This window comes from Drosophila navojoa, chromosome 3 (genome assembly GCF_054131105.1).
Source record: "Drosophila navojoa isolate 15081-1374.11 chromosome 3, UAZ_NAV_1.0, whole genome shotgun sequence".
Lineage (NCBI taxonomy): Eukaryota > Metazoa > Arthropoda > Insecta > Diptera > Drosophilidae > Drosophila > Drosophila navojoa.
The window spans coordinates 6,423,201-6,438,418 of record NC_142891.1 but is presented as its reverse complement, the minus strand read 5'-3'; the positions used below and the strand labels follow the sequence as shown (position 1 = coordinate 6,438,418).

Sequence of the window (15,218 nt, the reverse complement as noted above, 5' to 3'; positions counted from 1 at the left end):
GAGAGCGTCGCAACAGCCAACAGCCAGGATGAGTTCTCACGTTTCGCACGCGAAAAAATGCGCCGGCAATTGCATTTGCGATTGCAGTTCTGGCCAGAGTCACGGAGCCAGCGGCTTGGCCCAGTGCAAGTGCTAACAGCAGGCTTTAAACTTAATGAAAATGAACTTGCGCCATGCATTTTGGGTCGTGTCATGGCCACATGCCACCACGCCGCCTCAATGTTGCATTGGCTCACGCGATTCTATGGCTTGGCCCGCTGCCGCCATAAATTTAATGTTGGCAAACAATTTTTGGTTTTGTTTGACGCACGGCTAACAGGTAACAGCTAACAGCTAACAGGTAATTGCAGTTTGCGGCGCAATATTGCAAAACTCGGAAACGGCAGTAAATGTGGAAGGCAACAAGCCGAAAAGCTGCAATCAAATACCCTGCAGATGGTGGCAGCAAAGGTTGCAGGGGCTACCCCTTATTCCCTATGGAATGATTGTGGAAGTGGCTTTCATTTACAATATGTTATAAGCTGATATACGTTTAAAGCTCATTAAAGCTTTGAAGTCATTAATCAAGGAAAAGAACAAGTAACTTTTAAAGCTTTTAAGCTTCGATGGAAGTAGATGCTGGATAATGTAAAAATATTAATCCGACTGAAGTAGAAAAAAAAAACTGTTAAAGTAACTTTCAAAGCTCTTTAAAGTTGCACGCAGTCAATCAACGACTTACAATACACAAAGAAGCAGATTAATAAACTTTACGACAATTTTTAGTTAGTTGTTGCACGTTAGCTTTAAATTTTAATATTGATTTTTCGATTCTCATACACTTAAAGTATTCCGCGAATATAAAAGTAAATTTCAAAGCATATTTCTTGATGATGATGAGCTAATAACAGTCAACTAAAGACTACAAGTAAACTACAGTCAACAGACAGCTTCATTCTTTTCAATGAGCTTTTACAGCTTTTAGGCTTCAGTCAGAAGCACATGAAAGCTTAATTAATTTGTACACTTTTAAAACTAACCCTCTAGTACATTAAATTGCACAGTATTTCCTTTAAAATGTATATTTATAATTATATTGATTTCTTTGCTCACATATCGGACCCACACTGCCAAATATTCGTTTATAGGGTATAATTATGCTGCACTCAATTTAATTACGCTGGCGAATGCCGTGACTCTGACTCGTGCACGGGAATTGCTCAGTGGCTTTTATGGGGCCACAAGTCGATGCTTATTAAAACTTCACACTTTCAAGCATTCGTGCCACGCCTCTCCGCAAATGGGGCGCTGTTTTAGTTAACTGCTCCCAGGCGTCATTATTGCCATACTTATTGGTATTTGCAACTAGTGGGCGGGCAGGTAGGTGCCTGAAAACTGTTAACTGAAAACTTCTAGACTCTCGTGTTCGATGAGAAGAGGCGCGCAACAACTTTCAAGTCGGGGTGTGGCTAATTGAACTTGTTGATGATGGCGGCAAATTGTTGCCACAATCTGCACAAAGACACACTCACATGTATATGTGTGTGTGTCTGTGTTTCGCTAATTGATGTCAAATGCGATTTCAAGTATGCAAAGGAACTCATGCAAGTTATTTTCCTTTCAGCGACACACGATTAGGAAATGAAGCACTTGAAATGCTCATGCAATTTTCATGGGCTTTTCCTGATACAAAATTTGCTTTGGAATGCTTAATAGATTTTATGGCCAAAAAGTTTTTAAATGAAGCTCATTTATTCGGTGTAAGAGGATATTGAAATAAAATAAATCTAGATAACTAAAAAGTGAATTAAAAGCTTAAATTCTAATAAACTCAAGCTCAAAATATATATTTTTAATTTATTTCTATTTTATTTAATTATTTATATTTTATTATATAAAATTATTCTTTTATTTTGTTCTTTGTGGATTTGGGTGGTTTCTCAATTTTATGTAATGATTGATATAAAATTAAATTTTTTAAATAAGTATTATAATTAATATTAAATATTATTATAGTGTTTTATTTATTTTTTTATTTTATTTTATATTTATTATTATTATTATATTTTTATTTTTTACGAAAATTTACTTAGCAAGTTAATAAATTGCTTCCTTAAAAAAAAGTCTCCACAATATAGCTACGCCACAGCCTCCGTAAATAGTCAGTGAGCTTAAGCTAAAATAAATCTGTAGTACTTTGCCATAGCAGCCAGCAGCCTTGAGCTACTACCACACGCAGTGCTCAACAGGCTTGTCGCAAATGGCATTAATATCAAGTAAGCCATTTAAAAAAGGAAAAAAAAGGAATGAAAAGAAAAGAAAATATGACGCACAAAATTGGGCTTAAGGAATCAATAATGACCAATTAGAAGCGACGCCTTAAATGGGAGCAGCAGGCCGTTGCATGGCAAAAATAATTAACGCATCAGCAGGAGCAGCAGCAGGAACCGGCAGTATCAACAGAGGCTGCGAAGCCCGACGAGAGCAGAAGCTGCTGCTGTAGCGCTGCTTCAGGTGAATAGTGGCCCATAATTAATATTTTTTTCCCATTTTTTTTGTTTGCCTCTCTGACTAGTTGAAAGCTGCGCAGAGCAAAAGCTGGAGCAAAGATAGCTTCAGACGACTGCAAAGGTTGCCGGGACAACGACTAAGCGGCAATTAGACAGAAAAAAAATGTGAAAATGATTGAAAGGGAAGTGAAACGAAGCAAGAGAAGCCAAACGACAGGCTAATACTCTGAGAAACGAATAGACGAAAATATTGCAACTGTAAGAAGAAAAGAGTTAATGGAAAAGAGCTCAAAGACGATATTGTCTGAGGTATGAGAAGAGCTATTAAATCAATAAGAGCATATATAGTAGTAGTATATGCTCTACATTAACTAGTTTACACAGGGTATATGGAAAATTTCCTAAAGAGCCTGACAAGCCGGGCAGCAAACTTATGCAGCCCACTGTCGCGCAGCGTTTGATAAGTTAGCTGGCCAATTAAAGCTTAAAGAGCCAACGACAAAGACGTCGGATGGCGGATGGCAGGTGAGCTAAGGTGGGCATATATTTTGCACTTACCTGCGCTGATATGCGTCCCTTCTTCAGGCGCGTGAGATCCGTGTGGCTCCAGTGGCTGCGCGCCCAGGGCACCACGTTGCGCAAGTCCTCATCAAAGCTGCGAAAAATTGCAAAGAACAAAAAATGAAAAGAAGTGATGGAAAAATTATAAAAGACGTTCGTTTAAAAATATATGAAAAATTAATTGCATCTGCGTATTGCTCACTTGAAGTCGTTGAGTCTGTTATGGAGGAACTTGCGTATATTCCAGGGTAAGTCATTATGCCCATCGATTAAAGGCACTTGATCCAAGAGCTGTACGGCAACGCGCAAACGCTCCTCAAAGGGCGCACCTGTTAAAGCAGAAAAAAAAAAATGAGAGAGTGAGACAGAGTGAGAGAGAGAAGGTAAAAAGTGAGTGTGTGGCCCATAAAACCAAGTTAGCAGCAGCTACTAACTAACTTGAACGCATTAACACGACACACAGACAGAAAGGCAACACCCACACACATGCGCACGCACACATGCATAACGTCTCTTGACACTTTGAGCTTTGGCTACGTGTCGTATGCGTTATGGTAATTGATTTATTGTCCGGTATCTGAAAGCGGAAATAAGGTCTACACAGTCTGCACACTACTCACTTGCAGCCACACGTAGCGCCAGGGGCACGGCCACACTGGCAGCGCCAATTATCAAGAGTATCGAGCTGACTGCCAGCCAATGCTTGGCCGCATCGAAGCCTGGCCAATGTTACGTATACGCAACGTATTGCCAGTAAGCAGGAGCAGCAGCAACATCCCCAGCAGGAGCAGGAGCAGCATCAGCATTCATGATGATGACCAGGGACAGCGATTCATGATGTTGTTGTTGTTGTTGTTGTCATCCATGTTGTAGTTGTTGTTGTTGTTGTTATGAGTAGTTCAATGCCAAGTCGTTTGTAGTGCCGTAGAGAACAACGGCGTCGTTGTCGTTGTCGTCATCATCATTGTTGTTGTTGTTGTTGGTTGTTTTGTGTTGCATTTTGTGTGTGTGCAAATTGCCGTGACAGTGGCATTGATTACACCAACAACAACAGTTGTTGTTGTTGCAGTTGTTTTTATTTTGCCCATCATTGTGTAGATAGAGCAGCGAAGCAGATAGAGCATCAGCATCAGTGGAAGAAAGTATAATAAGGAAATATGGTTAGTTAAACGTTTAAAATTGAATTGCTTAGTTGGTTTTACTTGACAAAGGGCGAACAATTTCTATCTTAACTGACTCAACTGAGTTGAGCATTCCTTGAATGGCAGTGTGAGTGTATGTGTGAGATATTGGCTCGATTATTATGCAATTCGAAGCACTCAATGAGTTATTGTGTCGCATCAATATAGAAGCGAGTAGAAATTAAATAAGCGGCAATTGCTTAAGCTGATTATGTGTGACAGTTGAAAACATGAAGGTCAATTATTACATAGTAAATTACACTCTTGCCAATGACAAAGGAAAGTTAGACGTATTCTTAGAGCTACTTAGAAAGTCTTTGGAAACTTGACTTTAATCTGCATTGTAAACTTGTCATTTCTGAGCAGCAAAGGCTTTAAGAGTAACAGATAGTTACATAGCCATAGAGTCAGTGGATGTTTCGCATGAGTTGATGCTTGGAATGAGCCGGAGTAAACGTTTTCTTGACAGTCAAAACTTCTACATTGTTGTCTTATATGTATATATTATAAGTTTACTTATGTCAACTAATAAGGCAAGGTGGTGAACTAATAACTCTATATGAAAGCTTTCTTGTTTGTAAGTTTTCAAAATAATATGTATTTATTTTAATATATATATTCAAAGCTGAAAAAATAATTTGAGCCTAAATCTTCATTTTCCCTTTTGTAATTCATATAATGTTGCTTAAAATTTTGTATAAATTTCTAATAAATTTATTGGAATTACTTAATATTCTATTATATATATCCTTAAATTTAGCTTGATTAAAAATTGCTTGTAAAGTTTATAGAATTATTTCGGAAATCTAATTTAGCTCAAATCTCTACTTTTATATTTGAGGTCATGTAAAATTATTCTCTTAAGCTTTTCAATCAAATATATTTACAGTATATTAAATTAACAATATATAAATTAATAATATATAACTAATGCCATATATAATGGAATGGAAACGTTTTAAAATATTTAAAAAAAAAAACATATATATTAAAAAAAATAATAATAAATAAATGAAAAACGAAAATATATTTCTCCAGTCTTTTTTTAAGCTCGTAATAATGTTCACAAATTGTATAGAATTTCCAGCGCAACTCATCTAAAATCGAATTAAAATAAATCTGTACCTAGCTTAAAATATAATTTATATAAATGCTTATAAATTTAATAGAGCTCTTATATCTCAAATTCAAATGTTTCACCGTAATCCAATATCCTCCTCCAGAAGCTTTGCAGACATTTGTATCAATAGCATCAAATCGATTTTAATTGCAAGCCAAATTTGATTATGCAACTGAGTCGCTTGACCAGGAGTTGGAGCGAGGGCCCAGCAGCTAAGCAAATAATGTCAAGTGAGGCGTAAAACTAGCTCAGTTTTTGCATGTTAAGCAATCCGCTTGATTATGGAAAGAGCTCGAACACTCGCAGGGACTGCCCAATGGCTGGACCAGACTCCAAAGTGAATTACCGATAAGCAAGCTGCAAATGGAAAGCATGTGCCGCAGTTGTCTGACAAATGCTGCGCTGCGTGTTGTTGCTGCTGCTGCTGCTGCCTCTGCTACTGCGGCTGCTGCTATAGTGGTCGGAGTAGTGGTGGGCGGCATTGCAGGCATCAGCGATTTGCATAAATTTAACATGGACAGGACATCCTACGCAACGCAGTTTTTGGTGGGCGTCGAGCACTGAACTAACGAGCTGCAGCAACAGCAACAACAAGCAGCAACAGCAACGGCATCATCATTCCCTGCCTTTGGAGTGATGTGCGCTTGATGACTACGACAAAGTCACGCGGGCATTGGCAACGTTTAACATTAAGCGTCCATGTTACATGGGGCGCAATCAAACGGCTAACGACTAAATAGAATTGTGTGTGCCTCCCAAGGGGGGCGGCTGGCCAAAGTTCCAGGTCGATGCTGGGCCCGACAAGTGCAATGCCAGGTAACAGCAAGCCAGGGATGCGCACACTGAGCGAACTAATGCAGTGAGCAATTTTGGGCTTTAATAAGGGTATACCATCTGCTAAAATTAACTGGATCTCAAAACTCACAGTAATATGAAGTATAATTTAACAGATTTTATTGTGAAAATTATCAAAAATTTTGTGTGCTATTTCCTAATTGCAACTGAAGACAGCAGGAAACTTTTTTAACATATGTAAAAAATAATAAAAAAAATTTATTTAAAAAACTAATGAACAAATGTCTGCATATGTAAAAACTTTTAAAATAAAAAATCGGAACCCATCGTATATGGAAAATTTGTTAATAAATCATAAATATATATACTTAAAACTTTGTGATTAAAAAAAAAAAAACCATAAATTAAATATACATATTTACATGCTTATTTGAATATCTAGCGTATATTATTTAAAATATAAAAAATAGATAAATAATAGTAAAATAATAATAGACAAATAATAATAAAAGATAATAAAAAATACTATAACATACAAAAATCATAGAAAATTTTTTTATTTAATAATATATTAGTATTAAATATAATATAATGGAAACATAAAAAAAAAAGTTTAATTAAAAAAAAATAAGAATTCAAAATATATATAACTAAAAATATATATATAAATAATAATAATTAAAACAAAGAAAAAGAAAATTAAATATATTCAGGCACATTACTAATAAAAATATATATAATTTTTAAATATTTATATATGTATCCGAAATCTAGTTATTAAAAAATTTAATTTGACTAAAAAAGTAATTTTTGTATATATTTTTAGCATACAACATAAACATCTTACAAATTCGAATTCGAAATTCATGTGAACTTACGGAATGAGTTAGTGCCCGAACTGGATGAGCCGCGACTGGGGCACTGTCGATGCTTCCAGGGCATGATGCTCGTGACGCTCGAGTGCAGCTGATGATGTTTCTGTGGCGTGGCCGGAATGCCGGCACCTGCGCCAACGGCCGCATGATGCAGCAGCGAATGGGCCACATCGTGTGCATGATAATGATGCGAATGGCCATGTGGATGATTGTGTGGATGTGAGTGGGCGTGGGCTGGCAAATGTGACTGAGAGTCGCGCTCTTTGAGTATGCCATTGCTGTTGGCGCTATCGAAGGAGTTCATTGTGAAATTGGAGGAGGCCAGCGCCGATGATTGTTGCATTTTCTGATACGGCACACGGCAGCCGCCATCAATGTCCACCAAATTGCCAAAGCTGCGACTGCTCATCGGCAGCGTCCAGTCCATGCTGCTGGTGTGAAAAATATGTGCTGCCGGCTCTGTCAGCTGCTGCAGAATGCCCAGGTTCGGCTTGGAGTCTGGCTGTTGTTGTTGTGACTGATGCTGTTGCTGTTGTTGCTGCTGCTGCTGCTGCTGGTTGATTGGAAAGTTGAGCAGCGATTGGGAGAAGCAGCGACAGCGCTGCTGCTGAAAGTGAGCCAATTGCTGCTGCTGATGCTGCTTCTGCAGGTAACGGCTATAGTGGGCCAAGTGCCTGGCATAATCGCTGCTCGGCCCGATTGTATTGTATTTATTTGTTGCGGCAGCAATAGTTTCTGCTGTGCTGCCTGTTGTTCCAGCTGCTGTTGGTGCGGCTGCGGCTGGCACAAAACATAAACTGGGATCAGATTTCTGTGAGTGCGGCGTAAAGATGCTGTCCTCCTCGTGTGCGGCAAAGGGCGGGTGCTTCGATTTGTGTGACTTCTTAAGGCTATGGGCGTGGCCATTGCCATTGCACAGATCCGGCTTGACATTCATATTGCTGCTGGCGCTGCTGTTGCTATTGCCGCTGTTGGCGCACTTCAGCAATGTCGCAGCGCAATCATCGAGCGCCGTCTTGGTGCAATTCTCTAGCAGATCGCTGCTGCACAGCTGAGCCATGCCCATTGCCAAATTGTTGTTGCTCTTGTTGACAGCTAATGGCAACAATTGTTGCTGTTGCTGTTGCTGCTGCTGCTGTTGTTGTTGCAGCTGCTGCAGCAGACGCAGGCTGCGCATGCTGCCGTTCCGTTTGAGCGCAGGCGGCGGCGGCACAGGCGGTATTATGTCCACATCCGACAAGCTGGGCGTGTCGCTTAGCTGCAAGAGGAACAAGTAGAAGAAGCAGAACAAGAACAAGGCGTTAAATAAATTGAAAATTTACAGCTGTCACAAAACCGGAAATTGCATCAACTCAATCGACATGGTAAACTTCCGGCCAAGAGCAAAGCGCCGACAGTTGGCCATGTGCTTAAGGGACAGTTTACTAAACAATATGGCATTGGGGCGAAGTTTTAATGATGAAATACATATACATTTAGTACAGTCGAGTTCCTATAATTCAAAGTGGATATAAATCCAACAAAACACTCAAATTATCAGCAATTATCAAACATTTTTGTTTGTTGGGATAGAATTTTCTATTTAGCGGGGTACAACTTATAGAGATTCAACTGTATGTTTTTTCATTTCACTATTTTTTTTAGTATTGTTATTATGTTTTATCCCTTAGCATTTGACTCTGCAAATTCGGTATTTCATATTCATGCGATGTCCGAACATAACCGTTTGCTTTCCTTATATATAGCACCTCAGTTGCCCAAGCTTCTCTCCCCTTAATCAATATTAACCTAGAATATTGATGCTCAAAGAGTTTTCATTATATGCGTGCCACACTCTAGCAAATTGGTGAAATTGTATAGAAAGCGATTTTTTGTGGAGGGCCAGCACATGCGTTTGCAACTGCCCAACGGCTACATGAAATTTAATTATGCCATAGACAGAGAATAACACATACACTCACACACAGCGAGAGGGGGCTGGCGAAAAGAGCAAGAAAAAAAGGTTTATTTGAGTAAAAGGGAAACTTCGCTTTAGCCTTGGCTATGGCTATGGCCCAGCCTCCAGTTGGCCATCTAAGTGCGCAGTGCGTGGTGTTGGTGTCCTAATTGAATTTGTTACGGTCAGGTCATGGCGTCATCATCAACATCATCATCATCATCATCATCATCATCATCATTATTATTATTATTATTATTATCGTTGAGCATGAAACACCGTCGCTCCGGGGATTTGAAATTGAATTCAGTTACGGGAAATACATTTGCATTGATTTGCTTTTTATTTCTATACGTCTGGCCGAAACGAAACGCATTGACATTAATAAAAATTTCCTTTGAATTTTGATTGCTTTATGTTGGGCCACTCGGCAGGCCTACGCCTCGCCCCCGCTGCGCTGCCTGCCAATCTGTTGGGTCCTCCGCTTCTTGTTATTATTGTTGTCGCCTGTCGTGTTCCTGTTGATTATTTTTATTATTTACTTAGTCTTGTCCTGTCCTGCCACTGCCAGTTCCCTGCCAGTCTCCTGCCAGTCCCTAGTCCGTCCCCCGCCTGTCGCCGCTCAGCTCAGTTCAGCTCACGAACGAGCAAGTCCGCTGCTTAAGTGGAAATTGAAAATTTTCATATTTTCATTACACGATGCTGGTAATTTCCTACGCCTGTCGCCGTCGACAGAAAAAAAAAAACTTAAATAATTTATGCAAATATTCTGCGGTGGCATCTCTTGCATATTTTGCCTGTCCAACGGGCTGACCAAATTTTCATGAAGCAACGCGCTGATTTTATGATCTTCAATTTTTTTTTATGCTTTCCGAAAAGTTTCTAATAGCCAATTAAGCCAACGAGGAAGGTTTTTTTTCTTTGTTTTCAAATAAGGAATATATAAATATTTAGTGAGGTGTTAGGTTCAGCAAAGATAAGACTTAATTTTTAATCTAATATTTCCATATGCATGGCCCTAACTTTGAGACTCTTAAATTGACTTTTCATTGGCGAATTTCTTAGCTGTTATGGATTGATAGAGCATATAGCCAGTGAAGTGGACGGAGGAGGCAAGAACTATTCAAAAATTGCAGCTATCTATCAAGAATAATTGTTATTTTGAATATTAAAAAGTAAATAAAGAAATATATGAATAAATAAATATATAAAAATATAATTTCATTTAAAATCGAGTCTTAATAATTTGTAACCCTCTAAATCGAAAATTACGATAAATCGAAAAAAAAACTATATATTTGGAAAAATTCATTTTTAATAATTCTTGATCATTTTAAATCCTCAGTAAATAAAAGAAAATAAATTAATTAAAATAAAATAAAAAACAAATGGATTCCCTTGCCATTTTGAAGTATCGAAACACTGACTGCATTTAAAATAAAATAAATAAATAAGTAAAGAAACAAATAAATATTCACACAAAAAATTATATAAATTATATTATAAATAAATAAATATAATATAAGGAAAAATAAATAAATACTCTTTTTCACATATTTAGCTACTTAAAAAATTTAGCACAAACGCAATAATTTATTGTTTTTACATTAATTAAATATAATCAAATTAAATTAAATAAATTAAATTAAATTAAAGTAGTAAAATACTAAAACAAGACAATATTTGTTTCCCATATTTGTTTCCCTTTTTTTTTTTTGTCATTGTTTATTGTACATAAGTTTCTCAAGCAGTTCCCAGTGGCGCTGGCGACCTCAACTTTGCTAAGTATATTTACTAATTAAAGGCTGTGAGACGGAGCTGTGCAGGTCCCAGGCATCATAAATATGCTTGCATATGCACTTTGAACTTCTTTCGCATCTTGCGCTTCTCTCTGATTTTTGCTCGCTGTGGCTGCCGCTGCGGCTGCTGCTGCTGTTGCTGCTGCTGTTGTTGTTGCTGCTTTCGCTTCAAGTAGAAGCCATTCTAGCATGGATATGCATATGCATAACTCCCCTTGGGTGTGCTGGTTAACTGCGCCCCAAAGTATGCAACATTATGCAGCATGCTGTATATGCTTATTTGGCGTTTATGCCACAAATTGGACGCCATGTTTATGAGGATGGTCGGAGGGGGGCGGGCGGGAAGCTGTGGCAAGCGGGCAGAGCTCAGCGATGAGAGTGGCACCGCAGGACTTGGCTAACCGCAGCTAGCTGCCTTTTTGAGCATTAAATTGCTTGATATATCGTTGCACAACTATATATACATATGTATATGTATATATGTATAAGTATATATCTTTTATTTTACATTCGCGACTTTTAGCTTAGCTTTCTCTTTGCTGACTTTCTGCGTGCGCTTTTCTTCTTTTGAATTATGCGCGTCTTTGTCTCGCCTTAAATTTCATAATGCACATTTTATAATCATTTTTCGTCTACTTTGCTGCAATTTTGTGCAATTTTTTACCATAATTTATGTAAGTATGTGTGTGTGTGTGTGTGTGAGCATTCATCATTGTTTTTTTTTTTTTTTTGCTGTTTCTCTTCAAGTTTCTCGCAACGAACATTTTTTCAGCTCAGCTTTGCGAATATGCTCGCAGGTGTATGTGTGTATGTGTATGTGTGTGTGTGTGTGTATTTGTTGGGTGTAATGTTGAGTTATGGCAGTTTTGTAGTTTGCACCAAACTTTTTTTATGCTCCGCTTTCGTAGCTGTTGCTCCGAGCAGATCCTTTTACATTTTACTAGTTTTTCTTCTTTTTATTCGAATTTTCCTTGGCTTTTGAGGGACTGAGCAGTCTGCTCCGCTGGCCGGGTATTTAGTTAAATGTTCGTAAAATTGAGTGTTGCTTCTATATACATGCATATGTATGTATATATTTGTAGTTTGTTACGCTTTGGCCGTTTAATCGATTTGCCAAAAGCAATAAGCAAGACGAAAACTTTTATAAATGCACAAGTTTGTTTTAGTTTTATTTCAATATTTATTTTTGTGTGTGTGTGCTTTTTTCTCTTCGAAGTTCTATCAGAGTTGGACACGTAATTACCCGACAGCCTCTTAACTTTACGACTTCATCAATGGATAGTTGGAGATTTTATTTTTGTTTTTAGCGTACGTAATTATTTGAAATAACTTTGTTTAAGGCTCGCTCATGAGCAGACAATAAAATTGTTGGCCTTTAGTGTGTGTAAAATATTTATAGCGCATACGCCATGTGGCTCGGGTGTTAATTAAAGTAGTTAAGATTACGTTCAAGCTTGGGCAATTCAAATGTGGACATGAATTTAATTTTTCTATATAGTTTAAGAAGCCTATTAAAGAGTTATACACTTGAATTAAATCTTTGAAACTTCAGCTCCTCTTTACTTAATTTACTGTCCATTTTTGTTTTTTCACTTTCGTTTGCAGTTGCATCTTAATTTATCGACTCGACTTGAATATGTACTCAATTGTCTGATTGATTTATTAAGACAGAGTTCACTGTTCAGTGGGTTAAGTGCTTGGCAGGCAGGCGGCGTTAGTTGACTGAATTGTCACATAAATTGCGTATACGCCGCATGGCCTCGCCTCCAACAAGCAACAGCAGCAGGAGCAGCAGGAGCAGCAGCTGCAACAGTCTGATGAATTTAATGCCGCTGGCTTGACTTGTATTCCAAAGTCAAAGTGGAACAACTAAATGGCGCTAAATGCAAAGCGCAGCGTAAATAAAAAGTTAAACGATGCTACTAAATAACGAGTATGTTTGCCGGCCCAGAATCCGGCTGGAATGCACCCACACGCATGCCACCAAATTGTTGCCGCAATTTGTTGCAACAACTCGGCAAAGTGGAGCATCAGCTGCTGCCACACACCCACACACCCACACCCACACCAGCCTGAGGCCACAGCAAACGCATACATCAAATGTGTCAAAGAGATTTGTTATGCATGACAGCGGTCTGAGCTGAACACAAAAAAAAAATTGAATAAGGACAACTAAACAAAAGAGCACATCTAGCTATAAAGCCGAGCTGTGCCTGGGATAATGCGAGCAGGGGGAGGCTGGCTATCTTTTTTATACGTAATTGAAGTTCCGCCGTGCTAATTGTGACAAATGGCAGGCAGCGGAGGCCAGGCCAGGCCGGGCCAGGTCCAATGCACGTTTAATAGATGTGAAATTGCATTTTTTACTGGAAGCTAGTGTTTCCTGAAAGAGGGCTTTATTTAACCGAAGCATATCCAAACTTCTTCAAACTGTCTTCTGTGATGTGTGAATTTGTGAGAGCAAAGCGGCTGCCTGATGTATATATACATACATCAACGATCATAGATCATTATTATGTATATATACATCATAGTTTGTTAGTGTCTTTAGGTCTCTGTTTAGTGTTTGTGTCAAAGTCCAAGGTCTGCCTAAATCAAATTGGTTTTCTTCACCACATTTAAGTACTCCTCGCGTGAGACTTCGCCATCGCCGTTCAAGTCAGCCTCGTCTATCATTTCCTGTAGCTCCTCGTCGGTTAGATTCTCGCCCAGTTCGGTGGCGACACGCTTCAGATTGGCGAAGCTGATCTGGCCGGTGCGATCATCATCAAAGAAGGAGAACGCCTTTAGGCTGTCCTGGACGGCATCCTTGGCGGCCATTTTCAAGCGCATCAAGTGTAAGAAATCATTAAACGCAATCCTTCCTGTCTTATCCTTATCGATCTCATCCATCATGTTTTTGATCTCCTCCTTGTTGGGCTCGAAGCCCAATGCTCGAATGGCCACGCGCAACTCCTTCACCTCAATGAAGCCAGTGCATTCCGTATCAAACATATCGAAAGCCTTCTTGATGTCCTGCTTCTGCTCCAGCGACAGATCGAAGGTCGGCAGCAGCTTCTTGCTCTTCGCCTTGCGCGCCTTCATCATCACCGAACCCGACTGGATGGTGGCCGCCGAGACGGCGCTGCTCAGATTCAATTCCATGCTGAAGTCCTTTGCCTTTGTTCAAGCTAATTGTGTAGAATTTGAAACTAAACCCTTTTTTTTTTGCGTATAGCGAACTATTTAAATATTTTTTTTAAGTTTTTTCGTTTTACTGTGTATATGTTTATAATCCTCGCCGATGGAGAACTGAACGAATCTCATAATATTTCTGATAAGCTACTCTAGTCAGGCTATAGCCAGTCGCCTACTTGGAGGCGTGGCATGCTAAGTTCGAATCATAGGCCTAATGACGACTAGATATTTTAAATCTAATGTGAATCATATACAAATTATTTCAGCTTTAGCTTAACTTAAAAAGAAACGTTATACTTGTTACTACCTTAGCTAAATATCTAAAAAAAAACTGTTTCACATTAATTTGTGTTATTTCTGTTCTTTAGTTGCCAAGTAAATTGTAAAGTCTTTTTTCATTTTAAAACAAAATCCTCGAGCACAGTTTTTGTTGCTAATGCCAAACGTTGAAAGTAAAAAGAATTTCGCTCTATCTTAGCTGTTTCATAATTCAAATTTGCCCAGCAGTGAGCATAGAGGGCAGCTTTAAAGTCTAAATTCATAAGAAAGTCATTTTAAGTCTCGGCCAGTCACTTTTGTTGGCTTTTGAGCTTCCAGGAAGTTGCGCTTATCCGCCCCAACAGCTCACGAAGTTCCTTTTTGACGTGCTGTTAGCAGCGCATCATCTTTTGAAATTTTTGTTAATATTCAAAACGTGTTTGGGATTTAGTATTCCCTTAAAGAAATTCGTAAATATGTATCAATATATTTAAAAACAATATTTTTGGAATATTTTAATTATAAATATAATTTATGAATTTATCATAAATTTATTAACATCAACTTATTATATGTATTATCATTAATTATACGATTTGTTCATTAATTTATTTTATTGTGTTGCAAATATATATATATGCATTGAAAAAAAATTTTTTTTTTTAAATCAATAAATAATTGGAATGAGTAATTTATCCATTATTATTGTATTAATAGCAAAAGATTATTTAAATATATATAAATATATGTATATATTAGATTTCATTACTACATTTCATCATTATATATATTATTTAAATAATATAATTTTTTGCCGTTCTTTAATATATATATTTAGTTTATTAGCTACAAACATTTTTGATATTTTTGTAATTATTATTATTATTATTAGTTTTTTTTTTTTTTTTAATATTTTCTTATTATTATTAAGCTAAACAGATATTAAGTATTATTATTATAATTATTATATATAATTATTATTATTATCAAATTATTATTACCAAAATTATTATTTTTATGTTAATGA

At 37.6% G+C, this 15,218-nt stretch overlaps 2 protein-coding genes across 2 annotated transcripts in view; both read right to left on the bottom strand.

The window, feature by feature from the left end:
• Positions 1-15,218, bottom strand: part of LOC115564221 (uncharacterized) — a 72,744-nt gene that overhangs the window by 55,576 nt on the left and 1,950 nt on the right. The window contains exons 2-5 of the mRNA XM_089258512.1: positions 7,025-8,279; positions 3,671-3,769; positions 3,253-3,379; positions 3,048-3,144 (exon numbers count right to left, since the gene is read on the bottom strand). Coding sequence (XP_089114638.1) covers positions 3,048-3,144; positions 3,253-3,379; positions 3,671-3,769; positions 7,025-8,279 — 1,578 coding nt within the window. The remainder of the gene's footprint in view (positions 1-3,047; positions 3,145-3,252; positions 3,380-3,670; positions 3,770-7,024; positions 8,280-15,218) is intronic.
• LOC115564222 (uncharacterized) lies at positions 13,273-14,074 on the bottom strand. Its single transcript, XM_030388284.2, has one exon. It carries the CDS (start codon positions 13,898-13,900, stop codon positions 13,346-13,348), a length of 555 nt encoding a protein of 184 aa, XP_030244144.2. The 5' UTR covers positions 13,901-14,074; the 3' UTR covers positions 13,273-13,345.

What these genes read in the sequence shown, in the direction of transcription:
- LOC115564222 (XM_030388284.2), bottom strand. Translation starts at nt 13,900, where the DNA reads ATGGAATTGAATCTGAGCAGCGCCGTCTCGGCGGCCACCATCCAGTCG.